This window comes from Alligator mississippiensis, chromosome 5 (genome assembly GCF_030867095.1).
Source record: "Alligator mississippiensis isolate rAllMis1 chromosome 5, rAllMis1, whole genome shotgun sequence".
NCBI lineage: Eukaryota > Metazoa > Chordata > Crocodylia > Alligatoridae > Alligator > Alligator mississippiensis.
Window position 1 is genome coordinate 124,857,110 of NC_081828.1, and position 20,837 is coordinate 124,877,946.

The 20,837-nt window shown below is 37.1% G+C and overlaps 1 protein-coding gene across 1 annotated transcript in view; it reads left to right on the top strand.

Moving 5' to 3' along the window:
* LOC102564408 (mediator of RNA polymerase II transcription subunit 1) overlaps positions 1-19,315 on the top strand; it is a 23,613-nt gene extending 4,298 nt beyond the window's left edge. The window contains 17 exon segments of the mRNA XM_059729350.1: positions 22-125; positions 1,360-1,444; positions 2,278-2,332; positions 2,770-2,902; positions 3,942-3,945; positions 3,948-3,966; positions 8,408-8,479; positions 8,555-8,629; positions 10,044-10,114; positions 10,902-10,967; positions 11,609-11,714; positions 12,486-12,610; positions 13,092-13,204; positions 15,701-15,896; positions 16,251-16,346; positions 16,867-16,975; positions 18,114-19,315. Of these exon segments, the coding sequence (XP_059585333.1) occupies positions 22-125; positions 1,360-1,444; positions 2,278-2,332; positions 2,770-2,902; positions 3,942-3,945; positions 3,948-3,966; positions 8,408-8,479; positions 8,555-8,629; positions 10,044-10,114; positions 10,902-10,967; positions 11,609-11,714; positions 12,486-12,610; positions 13,092-13,204; positions 15,701-15,896; positions 16,251-16,346; positions 16,867-16,975; positions 18,114-18,468 (1,784 nt within the window). The 3' untranslated portion in view covers positions 18,469-19,315.
* Positions 19,316-20,837: the final 1,522 nt, after the last annotated feature.

Genomic DNA, 20,837 nt, shown 5'->3' on the forward strand with positions numbered 1-20,837 from the left:
AAACTTCAAAATATTTTCCAGATTCTGGGAAACTTATTTCAACAAATGCTTTAATGGAAAAGTTGCGTCTAAAGTATGCACAAAAACCATGGAGTGAAACTCTGAAACTTGTACGGATTTGCATGGTAAGAATGACCAGCAAGCTTGCTGGTAGCCGGGCCAGAGTTGGGGGGAGGATGTGTGACAAAAGGGTAAATAAGAAAAATGCTTCAATAACTGATATTAAAGGTGAATTGGAATGATTACATCTTCTGAAACGTAAATGTTACCCCTTTTTTCATAGAGCAGTTGACAGAGATACTTTAAAATGGTGCAGGAAACTGTTTTTCATGAATTCTTTATGGGGCAAATGCAGCCCCAGAGTGATTGTCTGAGCTATTTTTGCCAAGCTCATAATATGTCAATTTAGCTAAGTGCATAAGCCTTTTCAAGATTGGGCAATAAATAAGGACGTTGGTATTTGATCCATCATGAGGTGGGATGCTTTTAGGAGTATCTTTTGTCCTTTTCTTTTAAGGAATGAGTGCTGCTTCTCCTTTACACTGATAATCAAATCTAGCATCTTCCTGTATACATTATTGTTTCTCCAGAATGATCAGTGAGTAAAGCATAAAAAGAGCTAATCAGATTTGTTTCCATATTCTTCTTTAATGGTTAAGTAAACTGTCTTTCTGAACAAAAATGACGTCCTGGTTCCATTGTTAAACCTGTATTGAAGTGGGATTTTTTTTTTTTTTTTTAAGCTGCTGACAGTGAACTTACAGTGCTACATTTTTATTGATGTTTTGGGCGTTTTCATACAGCACTGCCAGGAAGCAGGGTTGGAAATATTGATTTCTAATTAATTCTTATTTTGAAATGTTGTTTGGGCCCCAATCGTACAAACGTGTTTTCATAGGAATCCTGACATGGTATTTGCTCATCCTTTACTTGGGCCAAACATTAAAAGAAGACCTCTGGATTTGCCCTTAGGAAGTACAATGCAACTAACTCGGATTATCAAATGATAATCAGTTTCATACACAGTTTGAGTATTTCCCCACATTGCTCCACAAATTAGTAGTCTCCAGTAATCCATTTAGTTTGGTGAGACAGCTCTAGAGCTGGATGTTATTATAACTTATGTTTATAAGTGCCCGAAGAATCAGAGCCCTAATTTGTTCCTGTCTCCATATTAAATTCAGTAATTCTTCTAGGAGTTAAATTGGTCCTGCTTTTGGGTTGGGTTTCAAACTGTGATATATAACCAAGTATTTTTTTTTTATTTTTTTTTTATTTTTTTTTTTTTACTTTGGATGGTGATTTCCTCCTCCCCCCTCTTTTCTTTTCTCACTTCACCTCTCCTTACAACTGTGCTAGGATAAACCAGCTCAAGGTTCCAGTGCTGTTACTGCAGATCATCCATTATTTTCTTGCTTGGAGAAGATACAGAAAACTTTAAATGGTAACAAGCTGTAAGAAACTTCATAGTCTACTGTCAAATGTTCTATTGACTTTGATTATGTGAAAGTGGTGGTAATTGATTCTCCAATTAAAGGCAGTGTCCAAAGGCCTGTACTCAGTATTTTAGCACCCTTGTGCTAAACCCTACATGAACCCAGAGGTAGATGACTGAAGTTGGCTTAAAAATATAGTACATATTTAGTTCTCCAAACTGTTATTTATCTGAATAGTAATTCTTTTTGTTTTTTATATTGGGTTTGGAGTGGTGTTTTAGCCATAATATTCCAGGAAATATGCAAGAAGCAAGGTGTTTTTGTTTTGTTTTCTTGTTTGTTTTGTCTGGGGTTTCTTTGTGATATCTTTTACTAACTAGACAAGCTATAGTTGGGAGAGGTGTCAAATGAGCTTTTGGGCAAAACGTGTCCTTCTCTGGGCCACTTTTGTCTGTTTTCCTACTTTGAAACTGTTGGTGTTTTATAACAAACTGTTCTTTTTAAAGCTTTATTTAATAGAATACTGTATCTCTCTACCCCTAAGTTTAATACAGTAACTTGTAACTGTTTCACTTAGTTACATTTGTTTGGATTTCTGACTGGCTTTGCAGCAGGTGCTTTCCAAAGGGCTTGGATAACCAAGTACATACCGGATTCTCAACCCCAGATCCCAACATGGAACTATTTCCAGCAAAGCATTCTTTAAGCATGTACTTAGATTGGTTGCTAATTAATGGAAAACGTTACAGCCTATGACTTATTACTAATCATACTTTTTAGAGTAGAAATACCTTGATACTGTTTTCCAGTTCAAAATTGAATAATATTTCTCCTTTTGCAGCTAAATCTCTGGCTGCTATGATGAACCAACTGGAATGTTTATCCAAACAGAAGGAGTAAGTAAGTTTATGCAGCAGATTTAAGTGATGCTGAACTGCCTCAAATCCAGTGAGAATTACCATGTGGCTGACTTGTCAACATCTCATGAACTTTTTTTTTTAATTTCACATACGTGAAACAAATGGAGGATGCATAACACACACTTAATTACCTGTATCATTCCTAAAACTGTTGCTTGGCTAGAGCTGAGGTCATGCAATTATCAGTGCTGCTGCCCAAGGTAAATAATGTTCAGAAAATGATAATGCAAATTGCAGAAGAGAAAAGGTACAAACATAATCCTTGCTTGGGTCATTATTAAATGCCAAGCAAAGGAACAGCTATTTTAGAGGAGTGAACTTTTCCTAGAATCTCCTGACACCCCCATATAAAATAAACTGATCTCTGTTATTCACTCAAACAAATTCTTAAATATACAACTCCTTTTCCATAGGCTTAACTCCCACATTAGCCCTAATGGAACATCTTGCTATATAACTTCGGATATGTTCTATGTAGAAGTTCAGTTGGAGAAGGATGGAAAGGTGATAGATGTAAAGTTGGCTCACCCTGGAGAGGCCCCTGTGGTAAGGCTTTTTGTTTGTTTGTTCCTTTAGAGAAGTTCATAATAGCGTCTTATATAGTTAATTGTGGAAAAATGACGATTCGAATATTCCCATGCTACTGAACAAAATTTCGCAGTAGACTGACCGATTCCTGTGAGTTAACGATGTTATCAGCTTCATTCCTACGGGACTTAGCAATTTGTACTACTTGGGATCTTGTTTAGCAGTCTCATCTGAAGTGGCAGGGACTGAGCAGGTATGCAGACTGAGCTGCTCTCACAGATGATGTCCCTACTGAGTTTCTTTATATATTTAAGTTTCTTTAACATGGACCGAGCCCTTGAAAGTCATCTATTAAAATCTTTAGTAGCAAATACAAGGTGCGACTCGTATGATTTCTGACTCAGGGTTTATACTGTCTCTGAATATAGCTATCCTCAGACTTTCTACCAGGTTGTCACCCTTTCTTAAAACACAGATTTTCAATTTGAATTGTTTTCAATACATGCCGGGTACAGGACCTAATGCTATGTTGCCAATAAGATGAAACTTAATATACATGTCAAATGGAAATATCTTTTTCTGTTACATTCTCCATTTCTCAGCCATCTACCCCAGGATTGCACACGTTTTTGCTAATGCAGATTACCAGTGGAAACTTTCCAGGAGCTTCTTATTAAAATACTGGAATAAGGTTACAGCAAAATAGAAGTACCAAGTGTTGTTGTTCCTGCATGTAATTACGAGTGATTATTTCAGATCAAAGTTGAAACGGCTTTCTCGGTATAGTGACAAAGACTCCATGGATTTTAGCAATAATATATATAAAAAAAAAAAAAAATCAATTGTATCTTACTTATTTATGTCATCCTTTGCACAGTTGCTCATTTCCTAGTATTCTTTTATTACATTTTTGGCAAAACAACTAACTGTAAAATAGGATTTAGATTTCTTAGAGGAAATAATGCTGTTAAGTAATGGAGAATAATCTGTTGTCACCAAAGAAGCTATTTCTAAATAGTAAAGCATGATCTCTTTATCTCTTTTTTTCCTGCTCTAGATTTGTGAATCTTGCAGCATCTAAGGTACAGAATCCCCTGTTGATTAGAAAAGGATTATATAATAGTTCTGATGCTATCATTTTGAAAACAATTAATGGAAGCCTTATTTAACATAGTAATTTTCAGGGAAAATGATACACCAGTCTCCTTTTTTAAACAACCTGAAGACAAAGTTACATACCACTAAAATTTATTTTTTCCCTCTAATTATGAGTCTAGAAAGTGAAAAGAAAAAATAGACCATTAAATAATGATTACTATGTAGATCATAGATTAAAGAGGAGTCATCTTAATTCCTCATGTTACAGGGCTTTTTTGTTCTTGTACCTGTCAAATCTGTAAATAAATGAAATAATAAATAAAAATAGAAATGTAATTAAGAAGCCTGGCTTGGACCTAATTCTAACTTCTGACCTAAATTTTAAGGTCGGTACAATTGCACCTGTTTACCTAAGCCAATGATTCTCAACTAGGGTGCCCTGAATTTTTCAAGGGTGCCACACAGTGTTAGCACTGTTAGGTGTTCAAATATAATTCATAAGATAAACCTGGTTTTCAAATAGAAATTAATTATGCTAAAAACACTCTGACTTTTATGGCAATCGTTCTGAGTTCTTTGCAACAGAAAAATTGCTCTATGATGTTTTTGTAATGAAAAAAACAAGTAAACTAAAAGCTGACATTTTTGGAGGGGTGCCTTGTGTCTACAAAGGTTGAGAGTTACTCTAAGCAACAAGTACAGTCTAGAATGTTTAAGTTCTGTGTACCAGTTGGACATATACTGATTGTGCATGCATTAATTTTGTATAGGACTGTATAATTATGCCACAGTTAAAGAATGGAAACTACAAAAAAAAAAAAAACACACAAAAAAAACAACAACCCCAAACTGATACAAACTACAATTTTGACTAGTAACCAAACAGATTCTTAAAATACATGTGTCTTCCAAATATTAATGTTGCATAGGATAGCTGTTGTTCTACATTCAAACCTTGACTTTTATGTTTATGGCAATGAAAGTAAGACACAACGCCGTACCTGGTTTCTTTCTCAAGATTTCAAAGGAAATATGATCCCACTAGTGGTATTTCTAATGGACATAATGTAGATTAAAAGATTTCCTGTTAGATGTTTCTTGCCCTGTCCCAAAAGTAACCTTCATTATAAGGGATAAACTGAAGGATTGACTGGAGTGTAAAGTATACTTAAAGACCAAATTTGGTCAATAGCTATCTCTTCACTTACTAGATACCACCAAGTGTATTTTAGTAACTAATTTCCATAGTAGGGGAGAGATGGACAAAAAATGGGTAGTTGGGTAAGAAATGGAAGACGGACAGGATATTTGTTGATCTTCTGAGGCCTGCATTACACATTTTGGAGTTTCTCTTTAATAAACTTTTCCCCCATTAAAAAAAATAAACTTTAAGCTTCTTTAATTTCATAGGTGTGGATAGCTAATTTCAAAGTTTTTAACTTTACATTTATAAATATGTGATTCATTGCTTGGCTTTCAATTATGGCCTTGGTTACAGTGTGTAATAAAAGTAGGGAGGTGTACAAGCAGTATTGTATTAGAAGATGCTATTTAATATAATTATACTAGTTCTATGGTATTTTATTGCTCAATGTTGGATGGTAATAGTAGTGTGCGGGGCTTTTCCTTGATACTTGAGGGTTTGATTTGTGCTCTTATCTATCCGATTGCCAGATTTGTGTACTTCTGCGTTATAGTCTGACTCTCACCTGCCAAGTCTTGATCTTATTTTATGTTATCAGTCGGGAGGTTACTGATGCAGTAAGACACCGGCAATATGACTAGATTGTTATCTGGGTTACCCCTCTCTTCTAACACCCTAGGACAACACCCAAGATTTTTTAATCGTCAATTGAATCCAGATGGTATATAGTTGATCAATTCTTTGTTATTAACTTTTTTTTTCTTTTTTACAGCCCCTATCCATTAACATCTATACATCTTGTGACTCTTTCAAACTGTTTTACATACTTTTGTTTTTACCTTAAAAAAACAACAACACTTAGTTTCATTTATTCAGCACCAGAACAACAGGTACACAACAAGGCAAAGTCAACTTCAGAACTACTTATATTTTTCTTTTCTTGATTGGGGTACTGCTTTCAGTCTCTTCTTTCTTCCTTTTTTTGTTTCGTGGAGAGATTTTATCTTAAGGAGTTCTTCCATACGCTCATGTTTCATTCTTGTGTGGGTGTGAGAACAGCCTGGACTCTTCCTCTCCCCAACACACCCTGGAGCACAATCAGCCCCAATTAAATTCAAACAATAACAAGAAAAACAGAACAGGATAAGAATGAACTTGACCTTTGTGAAAACTGATAAGCATCTGTGGCTCCTTTCTTCTCGCGGTTTCTGCTTTCATCACTCTACTCATCCGAGGGATTCAAGAGTCGCCCTATTTCTTTGAGATTCCAGATTCTCTCCTCCAGACACGTCCTCTCTCCTAGGCAGCATCGGCTCCCAGGATTTCCCAATCTTGATCTTTCCCATGATTTCTCTTCCACTGAATCCTTGCTCCGTCCTCTCTCTTCCCACATGCCATGCCGTGCCTCTCCAGGTCCGTCTTTTAAAGGAACAGCTACTCTGGAAATGGCACTCTTGGCACAATCTCTCTTTCTGTTCCCTGGACCTCATTTATAGCCAGTCCCTCTTCACAGAAAGAGATCATATTTTTACATTTTTATGGCACCCTACAGTTATGTGCTTCAAAACAATTATTGGTTACATGTTAAACCTAACATGCTTTTGTGTTATTTCCGTGCTACAGATGGAGAGGTGGGGTGCAGAGGGGGAGACCCCTGAAGATTAAGTCAATTGATTAACTTTCTAGATTGAGAGGGAAGTTAGTCCAGTGTTGAAGTGAAAGTGTTTGCTTAGTCTTGCTACTGATTAGGGATGTGAGAAGAGGGCCCTATTCAATTAGGATTCAGATTTGGCTTGAATCGGGGACAGTGATTCAGATCACTATCCGCGATTTGATTCAGATGAATCCAAATCTGAAGATTCGATGCTGATTCAGAGAATCAGTGGTTTGGACATAGACACAGCTTTAAAAGCTTTTTTACGTACCTTGAGGTAGCAGGCATGACTCATGATTGGTTCAAAGCTGGGGCACAGGGAGCGTCCCACAGGAGTGTGGGTGGGTGGGTGGGGGGGGGCCTTCCACGTGGTCGGCAGTTAACCCGGAAGTGGTTGGGAAGTATTTCTGGTCCACTTCTGGGTCTGCCAGGAAGTGTGCTGGGGTGGCCCCCTGCACCTCCCTGGCTCGGCAATTGGCTGCAGGGGGACCCAGGAGGCACCAGTCAGCGAGTTGGGAAGTGTGGGGGGGCCCCCTGTGTGTTCCCTGGCAGACCCGGAAGTGGACTGGATGTGCTTCTGGTTCACTTCTGGGTCTGCTGCCGAGCACACTGGGACCCCCCATGCTTCTGTGGGATGCTCCATGCACCCCAGCATTGCAGCACTCACGAGCTGCCTGCTACTTAGAGTTACGTAGAAAAAACATTTAAAGCTGCCTCTGTCCGAATCTCCAAATCTTTCCGAATCGATTCGGAGAGATTAAAGGGTCCTCTGATTCAATTTGGATTCGGCCACTGAATCGGGTCGAATCTCTGCTGAAACGAATCGGGGACCAAAGCTTTGCATAGCCCTACTACTGATGCACAATTTCCGTGGTTACATTGCAGTGAAAAGTGTAGGTAGCTAACTTGCATATCAATAGTACCATAGCCACAGACTCACAGAGTTCAGCAGGGCTGCAAAGCCCACCCAAAAACCTGCATAAATAGTACTTTAGTAGCTAGTTCACACTCAGTTCAGGGCTGCCACAGTGAGGCTGTTGTCAGCACCCTACCTGGTTTGGAGCAACCTCTGACTGGTCTATGAGAAATGCATAAACCTTCTGCAAGAATGTAGAACATGCAGAGTTAAGTTCTTTATTCTCAGTTTGTTTTTGTATTTTTTAAATTTCCCTATTCATAGAAATATGTTTAAGATTTGTCTCTTACATTGCTGCTAGGAGATGTAACATTAATGAAAACCTTAATATTTTGATAAGAGAGACTATGTATGGGTTCATAGTCTCAAAGTGATACTATATGACTAACTTGATTGAAACATTAAGAAATGCTATTCCAAGCTGATGCATTACATTTCCAGCTGTCAAATACAAAAATGGTGCATGTGCATTGCTTTTAGTAATGTGTATTCCAGTGATGTCTGCTTAAGCTGCATTACTTGTGTAACTGTGCCAAAATTCATACTTCCTCTTTTTCTAAGAAAATATTCAAAACAGTGTTTGATATGCCAAATCTGATAATCGGGCCCATGTTGCTGTTTGAAATGTCCTCAACATGCTATAGAAAGCTATATGATGTTTAATTCATCTTCTTTTGTATTTTGGCTGCAATAATTGTTCTTTATCTTTAGAATGAAAGACTATTCTGCCTTTGGAAAGATTCTAGAAGACTTGTCAAATCTGTACCAAATTCCAGGAAATAGGTTGTATTTCCTTTAAATGTAACTAGCTTTTCTTTGTGGTTGATCCATTTATTTAATCCATGTTCTTTTCCCCAGTGATATGAAAGCTAAGGCATATCTAGCCTTGCAATCCCTGGAAAAAGACCTCTGTTCCATGTCCCTTCTGTACAGGTAACTTTGAGACTGCATGGTGCATTTTTTTTAAAAAGTACTTGACTTGGAAATTATTACATTGGTTTAACATAATTATACAGAGGATTGTAGATAGATGTGGAGGTTTCTCCCAATGGGAAGCTTGGTATCTTTGTCATGGGTTTAGTCAAATAAGGAAAGCCATATAGCTAGATCCTCAGGTGGTTTAATTTCCACTAACTTTGCAATAACTCAGTGGTTAGTGTAGCAGCATTGCAAATCTTCTGATCTGCAAGTTGTCTCACAAGTTGATATCTTTGCAGTCCAGGTATATAACTTACCAGCAGCTGGACAGAAAGGTCTATGTCTATAGCAATCCACCCTATGTGGTCCCATTACACAATTAGATAGGAGAGTTTTAAAAAAAATTCTTCAGGTGGTGTAGAAAACAAAATATGGGCTGTGTTTGCCTTCTATTTAATTGTCTTTGAACTGGCCAGTTGAAAGGACACCCATTAGACATGGACAGGATATACTAACATGGAAGAAAGATGGATAGTTTCTAAGTTTTCCTACAGAAGAAGCAAAATGTAGTTGGATAGAATATAAGGTCTCAACAAGTACTGGTCTAGGCCTACATCTTTCTCTAAGCAGTGAAACTAAAAGCGGGTAGGGGACAATTCATCAGTGGGTCTCCTTAAACCTGTTGGCAGCTTTAGCCCTTCTATAAAAACAAGCAAACAAACAAACCAAGAAGTAGGAGTTGGGGTGCAGAGGGGTTGGAAGACTTTCAGATGACTTGCCTATTAAACAGCCTCAGCAAGCAGAGCTCCACTGTAGCACAGGAACATATTGTTAACCTATTTTTGTGTGGTGTTCCCTTAGTAAGAATACCATTCTTTATTTAAACTAAAATACTCTGTTCCTCACTAGTCACAACTGCTCAGGATATTCACAGACAGACTTAATCATGAATTCATGAACGAGCTATTTGTTTAGCTGAGTAGATTTAATTCAGCTGCCTTTTCAAGTTTTGCAGCTCATTATTTTGCTTGCACCTGTAGAGGGGATGAAGTTGGAGAAAGGTGTGACAGTCATTTGAGTTCCAGTTTATCCAGGTCACTCAGTTATACTGCCTCCCATCTTGTCCTTGCACTGGTCATCCCAATACAGTCCTTATATCCTAGACAGTGAAAGAAGGTATATAGGCTCGGAACACGTCAAGTTTTAAATATGCAGCAAGTACAAATACTTATTTAAGTGGGGTCTATCACAGAATTTTAACTAGCAACCTAAGCAGTAAGAGTCATGCAAGTTCCTACTTACAGATAGCAAGCAACATAATAACACTGTGCAAAGAGAAGAAAGAATGTTTGAGGCTTAAAATGGCTTAAAATGACCTGAATAGCATTGTTTCACTAAAACCACTGACCAGTGTGTTTTATAAAATTAGCACACAGGATGTCAACAGAGTTACTGAAGTACTTCATGGAAAAGTAGGACACTTTGTGCCAAGAACTGGAGGTAAACAACTTTTGTTAAAAAGTTCACAATCGAGATCCTTAATTACTGAGTACTGTGCATATTTATTTGGTGTAGTCATGTTTGACTGAACATCTGTGTTCCCAGGCTCTGTACACGCACCTTGCTCCCACCCCAGGAAAACTTTCTGGGCCTCAATGATCTGACTTCAACAGCCTGATTTCACACCAGTAAAAAGCAATACTGCCAGTATTGAGGTCAGGTGGGAAATCACATTTTGGGAGTAACTGCAAGACACCCACCAGAATTGCTAAAGAGAGATTGATGCTAGTCTATAAAAAGGAGGGTTACCAAATTGAAGGGTTGTAGCACCTTTCAACTTAGGCTAGGCTATTGGCAGCAGCCCTAGGCTTTAACTCTCAGCAGGTTCTGTTTTTTTGAAAGACTATGCATTTTGAAGAGTACTTTTGACATGTTTTCTTGCTATACTGAGCTGCTGCTCAGCTCCATGGGAATAGCCCTGGATTGTGCATTACAGCTTTCCTTTCCCAGAAGAGATGAGTCACTTCAGGAAACTTAAAGTTATTACTGATCTGCTAAGTTTGAACAGAAGGCTGTTGAAGTATGATGTATGTTTCAAGAGATTTTAAATAGCCCGATTCTAAACAATTTTTGATTCATCGGAGAGCTAAAAACTCAAATATTGTGACTTGGAAAATGTACAAATTCAGAGGTGTCACGGTAGTATGCTTTTTAAAAGGAGTCCTTTGTTGCTTGGGGGAAGTAACATTTTTGTAGTAACCTACTGTAATTTTTATTTCTACTTTAGGAACCCCTATGAACATTGAATTTTACATATCACCCTATCAAGCTCTGGAAGAAGAACTAAACCCTGGTAAAATTTAAATGATGATTAATTGTTTTGTCTGTTTAAATGTATTCCTCTTTCCCCTGCCCCCTCCGCTGAGTAAATTCTAGTGTTTACAAGTATTTGAGAAGAATCAGTTGTAGTTAATAAGAGCTTTATTCTCAAAATTAAGTAACTGTTTTTTCAATGACAATTTTTTTTTAGCAGAAAATTGCTAAGTGAACTTAGCAGTAATGCAAAACCTTGATTTTATTTAAGTATATCTCAGGTGTTCATAAGTAAGAAATGCTTTAGTGTAAGGACAAGATGAATAAGGAAATGAGAACTTTTCTGCTGTTGGATTGCCACATTGGTTTGAATTTGAACTAGCAGTGATCAAGTCATACAATGGGACTCTGGTGAACCTGTCTGTCTGCTGGCAATTAATTTTTGTAACCTGTAAACCTACTATCACAGCTGACACTACCTGGCAGTTGTCAAAGCAGTCTTTGACCAAATGGTGAAGGAAAGCTTATGCTGCAGCAGCCTGGGTTGTGCCAGCTCTGTAGATGACTAGAGGGCTCCAAACATTTCAACCTGACATTTCACGAGTTCTATACTATAGTCATTTACACTGTCATATGCAAATAAATACAATGGCACAAAACAGTCTTTTCCCTTTCCCTCAGGCTCACATATATGTGGAACAAAGCTGTTTGTAACTGTTGGAGGTTCAGACATGACACACAAGCTTTCTATTTCTCCATTGATTGTGGATTCCCAGACAGAAGATGGGTGAGATTCAGAGGCACTATTGACACTTCTGAACACATCAGTGACTTGCAGGTCCACTTATATTATTCACCTCTGACATAATTTCTATTGATTCTATGATCATATAAGAGATGCAAGCTTTTGAGCAACTATAATTTATTGATGGCATTATATTCTTTGGAGTACTCTGAATAATCTGTGGCTTTGCCAGTTTCCCCAAATGTAGTGTAAAATGTCTGAGGTGCATACAATCATAGATTTTTGAGGCCAGAAGGGTCCAATGTGATGACTTTGTCTGGCCATCTTTATAACAAAGGCTATAAAACTTCATCTAGTAATTCCTGCTTGAAGTCCATACTTTTAAATGGAAATAGGGTAGATGTATGACAATTCATTATAGTTGAGTTGTATGTAATATTTCATGTCCTTGGCTTAAACTTCCTCTAGGAAAGTGGTGTGTTTTCTCTGATTGCTGGCACAATAAAAAGTCAGTCTTGAGGGACAGTTTTTCTTCAATGAACCGTAATAAACAGATAAAGCAAGAATCTTTATGCGCTGCTCTGCATGTTCTTGGGTCTCACTGGCCTTCTGTTAGTTTTTATGCAGGTCTTGCTTTGATATCTGATCTTTACTTGCATTTTTTTTTAGAGGAAGACTTTTGAGGTTGGAAGAAAAACCTATCCAGAATAGGTACATATAGAATTATGTACTAGATGTGTCTTAATTTTGCACTGTACATAGTCACCATTGCTTCTGCTTCTGTAACAACTTCCTTTCTATCCTTTTCTTCAGAAAGCCTGTCTTTTTAACACTGAGTGATGAACTTGGCATGGATTTGCCAGCTTGCTTTTTCTTGAAGTTTCACCAGCCTTCCCCTATATCTTCATCCAGTATTAAGAAGATAGAGAAGCTTACAGGCATGTTTTAATTATGTGTAAGACTAAATATTTTTAACAACTCTACATAGCTTGTTTGTTTTTCCACTTACTCATTCTAATGTTACAGGACAGGTAGAAAACCTGACTACTACTTCTAAGAGAAAATCCTTTCATTTTCTTAACAGCTCAGGTCTGACTACCACATTTTTCATGCGATCAGGCAGGGATAAATAAGAACTTTTCAGGTTTAAGCAGAGAAATGAGAACGTAGAGGGATGGGCTTATTGGTAAACTCCACTGGGTTTAAACTTGGGCAATCTCAATTAAAAACAATCCCCTATTATTACTGGGTGAGTTACTTGGGTAATTTACACTTCAGTGCCCCAATGATAATGTAAAGGATGGGGCTGGATTAACACTTGCCTATGTCAGAATGGATCAATGTTTTCAATTGTATTAATAATGGACTACAGAATAATCCAGAAACATTAGTAAAAAAAAATTTTTTTTTTTTTAAAAGGCATTCCCATTGTTGCCCCGACACTAGCTCCTCTTTATGAATTGATTGTTCAATTTACCCTTAATAGGAAGTACAAGGAGGATTGTTCCATAAATAATTCTCATTTAATTGTGGTAAGTATTTTCTGGCTCCCCCCCCAGGAATCCAGCGCTCATGAGGGAGAATTCATACAAATTTAGAATGTAACACGCTATCTTTTTATTTTGAGATATTTAAAGATTACTAAATGCAGCTCAAACCAAGACATTGCATTGAATATGGTTATTGAAGTTAATATTGTTTTTTTTTCAAAACACATTTAGCCAGCTAAATTTGTTCACCAACTTCTCACTAATCTCTCAGCTGGGGTTGTGAGCAATTAGTGTGAAGCTAGGTTGGAAATAGCTTGTCTGTCAAGAGATTTTATTTAAGCCCTGTCTCCCCCACCCCAAAAGAACCTAAAACAATCTTTGAGCATAGAGTGTATCTGCCACTCCATTTTAAGTACTAACAGTTGTGATGTTCTCTACCATATGATAGCTAGAGCAGTAAATTGGTTGCTATAGTCTCTATTAAAACAAAATTCAGAAAAAAATAAAATTTAATTCAGTTTGTTACTTTTATTATACAATGTGATACCTTTTTTAAAAAGGTGTTTATTGAAGATATGTGGCAAATAGTATTTGAAGGCAATTTGTCATTACTTTTTGTATTTTGGTGGTACTTTAGTCTCGGTAATTAACTTGCCTAGTTGCAAATAATCGTAACCTCTAACACTGTAAGGCTTGAAAGGGAGAATCATACCTTCAGCCTGATAGCAGAGACAGCTGGAAAAGAAGGCACTTCCTCTACACGTAACAGACATAATTCAGTGTTTTGAGCTTGCATAAGCTCTTACTGAGTCTGGCTAACAGTGCAGGGCAGGTTGGTCAGTTTGCAGTATGGTAGCTGTAGTTGCAATACATAGGAGCTTGCAATTCCTAGTCTTTCTACATAGGAGCTCCTGAATATCCAAACTGCATAGAGCTGAAAGACCACAGCTCATTAGCAGTGTCCTGAGAAGATCCATCTCATTAAACTAATTGTACAACTAGAATAATTAAGGCTTCCTTTCAAGTTCTTACCTTCTTAGATCTTAGGCTGGCAGGGTCTTTCATTTAGTGGACTCTGGCAAAATCTCCTTCATTTTATACCCTCTCTTTAATACACACCCTCTCAATTAAGTATCCTGCCCTGTTCTTAAAGGGATAGCTCACACAGATCAAAACCAGAATTTTTAAACAACAGTAGCTAACTTCACTTCTGTATACATAGGTTTTTTACTATATGAAATAATACAAATGAGTTGCAATTACTCCAGGCACCTCATACCAATTAAGGGTTGCACCTGTAATTTCTCCCCTCAATGAGGTGGCTTTGATGAATACTGTTATACTAGGTACAGGAGTAGGTGGAGGGTGAAACAGCTGTTGTTGTCTTTAGACCTACCCCCCCCCCCCACATCCACAAGAGTAACTGCATTGCATACTTCTACTACTGAGTTACATAAAGATATGCTAGTGTGTGTTACACTGTTGGATACTGAAATGACTGACTGAGAGAAGGAATCAGAACTCATAGTAGAGGTAATGTCTTTTTATTAGACCAACTAGATTTTTGCAAAAAAAAATAAAAATCTTTATTTGCAAGCTTTCAGGCACCAGCACCATTCTTCAGGCATAGGAGAAAAGACTGTAAAAGTTTTCCTTGGTAGAAATGAAAATTCATATTTCATAGGGAAGTTGAAGGTGTGGTAAAATCTCCTGTTTGGCACAGTTCATTTTATGCAGATTAGGTCAGAGGTTGGAGTAGTCTGTTTACTTCAAGTTGTTTGGTGGCAAGCAGGATATAATCATATTTCCTTCTGGTTATTATGATTCATATTTCACAGAAGAGTAAAAAGATGGAATGCTCTTCTGGACAGGAATTTCTTATGTGGTGAGGTATCTCTGGGCTCTGTGATCATGCAAATTACCTCAAACAAAGCAGGGTTTCAGGTGATAAAATTTGCTTCCTCTTTTTAAAATTTATAAGGATTTCATTTAAAAAATCAGCTAAAAATTGGTATCTTCCATGTGTCAGGTATAACTACGGTAAGAGACAACAGCCAAACCTATTCCTTGCAGTAGAGAACATGGCAAAATGAATGAGATGTGGGTTTTGTTCTCAGCTCTACCCCTATCCTTTGTTACTTTATCTGCAGAGTGGCTAAATGATACTGTAATTGCCTTTCCTAAGGAAAAAGGCCTTGGTTATTTATATTTCTGTGACCTTTTGGACTCTTAACATCAACCAGTGCAACAGCTACAACTAGAATTCATACTTTTTATTGGCTTGTAACTGGTGCATGTTCCCCAAGGTTGTAAGATATTTTGTGGGAAAGAAGTATGGTCTCAGGTGATCTCTCTCTTTTTTTTTTTTTTTTTCCTAAGCGATATTTTTGTTGAGTTGCAGACAGGCTTGACAAATTTGGCAAGTACATGTTGTGTAAAATTTATTTTAGAATCAGGTCCCATGTAATATTCTGATATTATCAGGATTTGCCATCACATTTTAATTCTTCACAAAATAAGCATACTTTTTTTTGTTAGTCTCTTCCAGATTGTCCGAAGCACAGTTATTTCATAAATAAAGGCACAGAAAAATCAGGGATCGCAGGAGCATTGGTCAGTAAAATTCCATTCACCCATCCAAAGTTCGTGCCTGCTATAATAGATATTCTTCGGCATCAGATGGTTTATAACACCCTTATTAGCAGCTGTGTCTCTGAGAACAGTATAAACAAAGGTAACTGGTATGTCTGGAAGAACAGTATATTTCTCTGTAATGCTGTTTTAACTAATTATATTTGTTTGCAAGTTGTATGTCACCACTCCTACAGCTTCCTTTTCTGAAGCCTTTACAACAGCGTGCCTGAAAAGACTTGGTTTCTAAATGATCAGAATACTTAATTTTTGTGTAAATCTCTCCCTGTATGTTACAGATGTTAAAGTAATGTTCTTAAGTTTTAGACACATTACGTAATCCTCAGAGGCGCAAACTACAGTAAAACCTATCAAGATGGAGTTGCCAATGTTTAGAACTACTCTACAATTTACTTACATGGACTAAGTTTAATAAACTTAGTTATTTCATTTACAGATTATTCAGAGCTACTTTATTTTGAAGTGTCTCCAGTAAAAGACACCAGCTTTTCCATCTCATTCCAGCATCCTGTAGGAGTGAATTTAGCTTGTGGTATGTAAAGATTATTCTATATTGCTATCTTCCCCCTAGTTTCAGAACAGGGGATTCAGTAGTGAGCATATACCACATACTAACTTTGAAGACCTATAGTGACTTTCTAAAACCTAATGCTGTTCATAAGGATTGTTTCTGTGTGTAAATAACATGTGGCAAAAAATATTACATCTACAGCTTAAAACAAAAAAACCAATACAGACAAAAACTAAGGTTTTCTTAAGAACATAAGAATTGCCATGTACTGGGTTAAGCCATAGGTCCACCTAAATGGACTTGTTTCTTTAATACGGTGAACATGAGCAGATTCCTGTACCCTGATGAGGCCACACTTGAATCAGAAGGATTAGGGACTGCAGCCATGGTATTTTAAACGCATTAGTTTTTTGGCATAGTAACAAATAAGTGCTAAAAATGTTCAACAGTTTAATTTGCATATTAGAACTGAAAGGAATTATTAATTGATCATGGATATAGACATTTTTCAAATAATGTTGGCATATTTTTTCTTGGTCAGTGGTAATCAATGTCTTGAGCTGCAAAAAAATCAAATGCAGTCTTCGTATAAATCCTCAAGATGCGACTTTAAATTGCAGCAATGACTTCATCACAAGAGTTGTGGAGCGGTAGGTGTTCAAGTTGCATTGTTTTAAAATAAAATGCTTGGCACCAATTTTGAAGTGCTTATTCATAAAAAATGTTTCCATTAATAGTAAAGTACACAGTAATATGCAAAAATTAATCTGTGTAAAACATACATCTATTTAAAGTGAAAGCACAAGGAGGAAAACAGATAGTCTTAGCTGTATCTTAAGAATATTTTAGTCCTTTTTATTGAAAGGGTGTCAGAGTCTTCCTTAAACATATTTGATTTATAGCAATATTTACTTGTATAGATTTCTTGTCTGTCACTATAAAGTCCTTCCAGTAGGAAGTGGGGGGGGAAAAATATTAATGATTTAAGAGACTCTCTTTTCAAAAGGTACTTTCATGAAAGGGGCTAGGTCTTCTGGCCCTGTTATTCACCCAGCAGACACTGCACTGACGGCTTCAATGCAAGGTTTTTTGGTTGGGCTTGTCAATGAGTACCACCTACCTTTCTGGGGGACCACCTTCAGGAAGTAAGAGAGTTCAGTGTCCTATGTCTAGTCAGTCCTTGGGTTCCCAATGCAGGCTATAGCATGGACAAGTATGTACTAAGAAAAACATGGAGATCATAAATTCACTTCAACTAGGTCAATAAACAGCTATTTGGTGGTATAATAGTAAGAAGAATTTAGGCTGGATAGGCTTGAATCAATAGTTTTATATCTAGCTTAATGGAGGAAATAGTAAAAACTGATGAAGCCAGCACAGTCTGTGTTTGGGTAAATTCCAGTATCGTTTTATAATTGTAGAGTTAATGAAAAGTTAAGTGGACAATTTTTAAAGTAAAATCCTAAATCCAAAACTGAATGATATGAGATGTATTTTACTTGGATTTGCATGTAGTGCTTAGCATCAAGAACATAATAGCATCCACATACCTAGATACTGTCTGATTGAGTATACCTCTAGCTTCTGTTGTTAAAGTTTCTGTAGGAAAGCACTCAGCCAAATAAGAGGCCAAAATTGCTCTATGTTAGAATGTGACAGGCACTCTGATAACAAATATAAAGTCTTTCCTGGGGAAAATGTTAAACTACTTTTTTTTTAGAGTGGGTTAACTTGGAGAATGATGAAGCATTGTAGTAGCGGATAAAGTTTTAAACATTTCCTCTTCAGTTGCTTGTCTGTTCCTCTTGTCATGAGAGCTATTTTCAAGAATGTTGTCAACCGAGAAGCAGATGGTAGAACACAAAATATGGAGATTGTCTGTGAGCAAAATCCTGAAGTTACCTGTGAGCAATCAGCATCCTGTAATAATATCAAAGAAAATATGTCTGCATCCAGCACACACAATGCCACAGTAACCAATATGCAAAACTTAACTGTTACTATAGAAGAAAGTTTCTCCACTACTAACCTGCAGATCTCCAGCACTATTATGGAAGAAAACAGCTCTACTGCTAGCCAACACTCATCTGATGGAATAGAAGGTAGACAGGCAGGCTGCAGAAATACTGCAAGCTTCATCTGACAGCATGGAAGAGAGTCTTTCTACAGCTAGCCTGCAGACTTCATTTGAATATGTAGAACAAGGTGTCTCTACAGCCAGTGCTGAGTGTGATGTACAAGAAATCCCAGGATAAGTGTACTAAATATTGTCTAATGTAAATCTGTTATGATTCCACATCAACTGTTTTATAGAGTGAACAACCAGCAGATCATTCCAAGGCTTTAAGCAAAAGAACTGACTGCTTCTGGGAAATTAAGTCTCTTCTGCTTTCATATTCTAAGTAAAAAACCCCCTGTTAATATGCTAGAATTTGAGAATTTAAATACAAATTTGGAAAATTTAATTTTACTTTAAGAACTTTACTTTAGTCAATGCTAAACAGCAGCAGGTATTTCTTAGAAGACGGGGAACTAATGTATGGTGTCTAAAGTTTTGTTGCTTTAACCTTAGGTATTCACTTTGATAAACAAACCATACAAAAACCAACTGTATCCTTCTGTTTACAGTAGCTTTCTCCCCATCTTTATTTTTTAATGTTCTGTGTGAACCATATTAGGTGAGCACGACTGTGCACATACATGTGAACAAGAGTAAATCCTTTATAATTGCACAATTCCACATTTTTATTTTTTTTTTTTAAGTTCCCTAAAAAATGGAAGTGTGACTGTGTAGTTAACGAAAAGCTTCTCCAACTGAGGAAATGAAAAATTAAAGGACGAACTGCATAGGGCCTGTGATCATTACAGGTGAATGAAAATAATTACATTTACAAGTTACAAAGCTTCCAACTGCTGCAGGAATGATTAGCCTGATAGTTAACTTGAAAATATAAAACTGTTATTTATTATGAAAATAAAGTTAAGGTAAAATTGTGTGGCAGGTTTTCTCAGTCATGATTTTAAAGTAAACTATTATTATTTTATTTTGGCATTTCACTAAACAGGCACTTTTTTTGAGAGAAGAAAATTAGTTACAAGCAACTTATTAGATAGTACTAACTAATAATAAAAAAGACATCCTTTTGTTATTCTTGATTTGCAGTCATTAAATTGACTGATAATTCCATGTGCGTGGAACTTAGCAAACTGATGAGAAGCAATTTCTTTGGGTCAGAAATATGAGTTAAGATAAAAATCAGCAGAAGGTATTAGAAGTTTATCATAGAGAAGGTGAAAGTAAAAGCCATAAGATCATTTGGCTGTTTATGACAGTGATGTATAGAAGATTGTTGTTAAAGTCTCCTTAACTAAAGGCACTAAAAGGAAAACCATAAACAAGTGATGGATATGGTCAAGAAGGAAGTTTTAGACAAGGGAGTCTACTTGAAGGGAGAACGGGAATTAGTAAAAATTCTACTTCCTAAGTTATTAAAACTAGGTTAGAATAAATTCTCTGATTCTGTCCATCTGAATCCCAGCTGACAGTTCTGAAATTTCCAAGAAAGGCAAGAACCTTACACAGTTATTTTTAGTATATCTGCAAAACTTGAATACAATGTACACTATTTAAGTGCGTAACTCCAGGACTGAAAAAAAGTTATGCACTTACACAGGCTCAATATAAATCATGCTCATTAAGCACCCATTTCAACAGCTGTCAGTACCATGGCATTAGCTACCCCCAAACTGGTCAGGTCTCATCATATTCAATGTTTCTTAATAGGCAGTTTCAGAGCTGCTACTAGTAGCTTCAAAAGGGAGGGGTACTAGTCAGTTTAAGGGCTGTTATTTTCTGTCATGTTGCAGGCTTCTAATAACAGCTCTTTGACAACTGCTTCTGGTTTACCATTTCTGACTCCAATTATTATAGTTAGAGTACAATTACATTACAAAGTAGACAGTGGGACCAAAAGATGTTGCGCACTTTAAGCAGTTTACATACTTAACCGATATGTTTATAAGCAGTGTCTGTTATAACATAAGCAACTGGCAAGCGAGAGCTGTCTCACATTATGCAGTTACATAAATTATGCTCTTATCTGATGTGTATCATGTGAAGTTGACTGTATAAGGATTAGCAACTGGGGAATACAAGCAAGGTCCATATCACCCACTTGGTATGGTAGATGCTACATGCCATGTATTATGGGTGGGGAGAGGCCTACTGTTTGAAATGCTTTAAAAATAGGGCACTTCAGCTTCAGTTGGATTTGTGTTTCTGTGCTGCACCCCTCAGTTGAAATACTGAAAGTAGTGGTATGCTCGCCAGTCAGGGGCCACAACAGAGGGCTGTAGCTCTGCAGCCCCCATTCTTCCAGGGCCTATGGTCTTCTTTGCCTCCCAAGTGTGGGGGAAATAGAGTAGGGCCAATGTCAGTGAACCATTATTCAATCCTGTCAACTCCATCCACACCCCAGGAAACTGGAGGTCCCTTACCTCTGCTAGAACCAG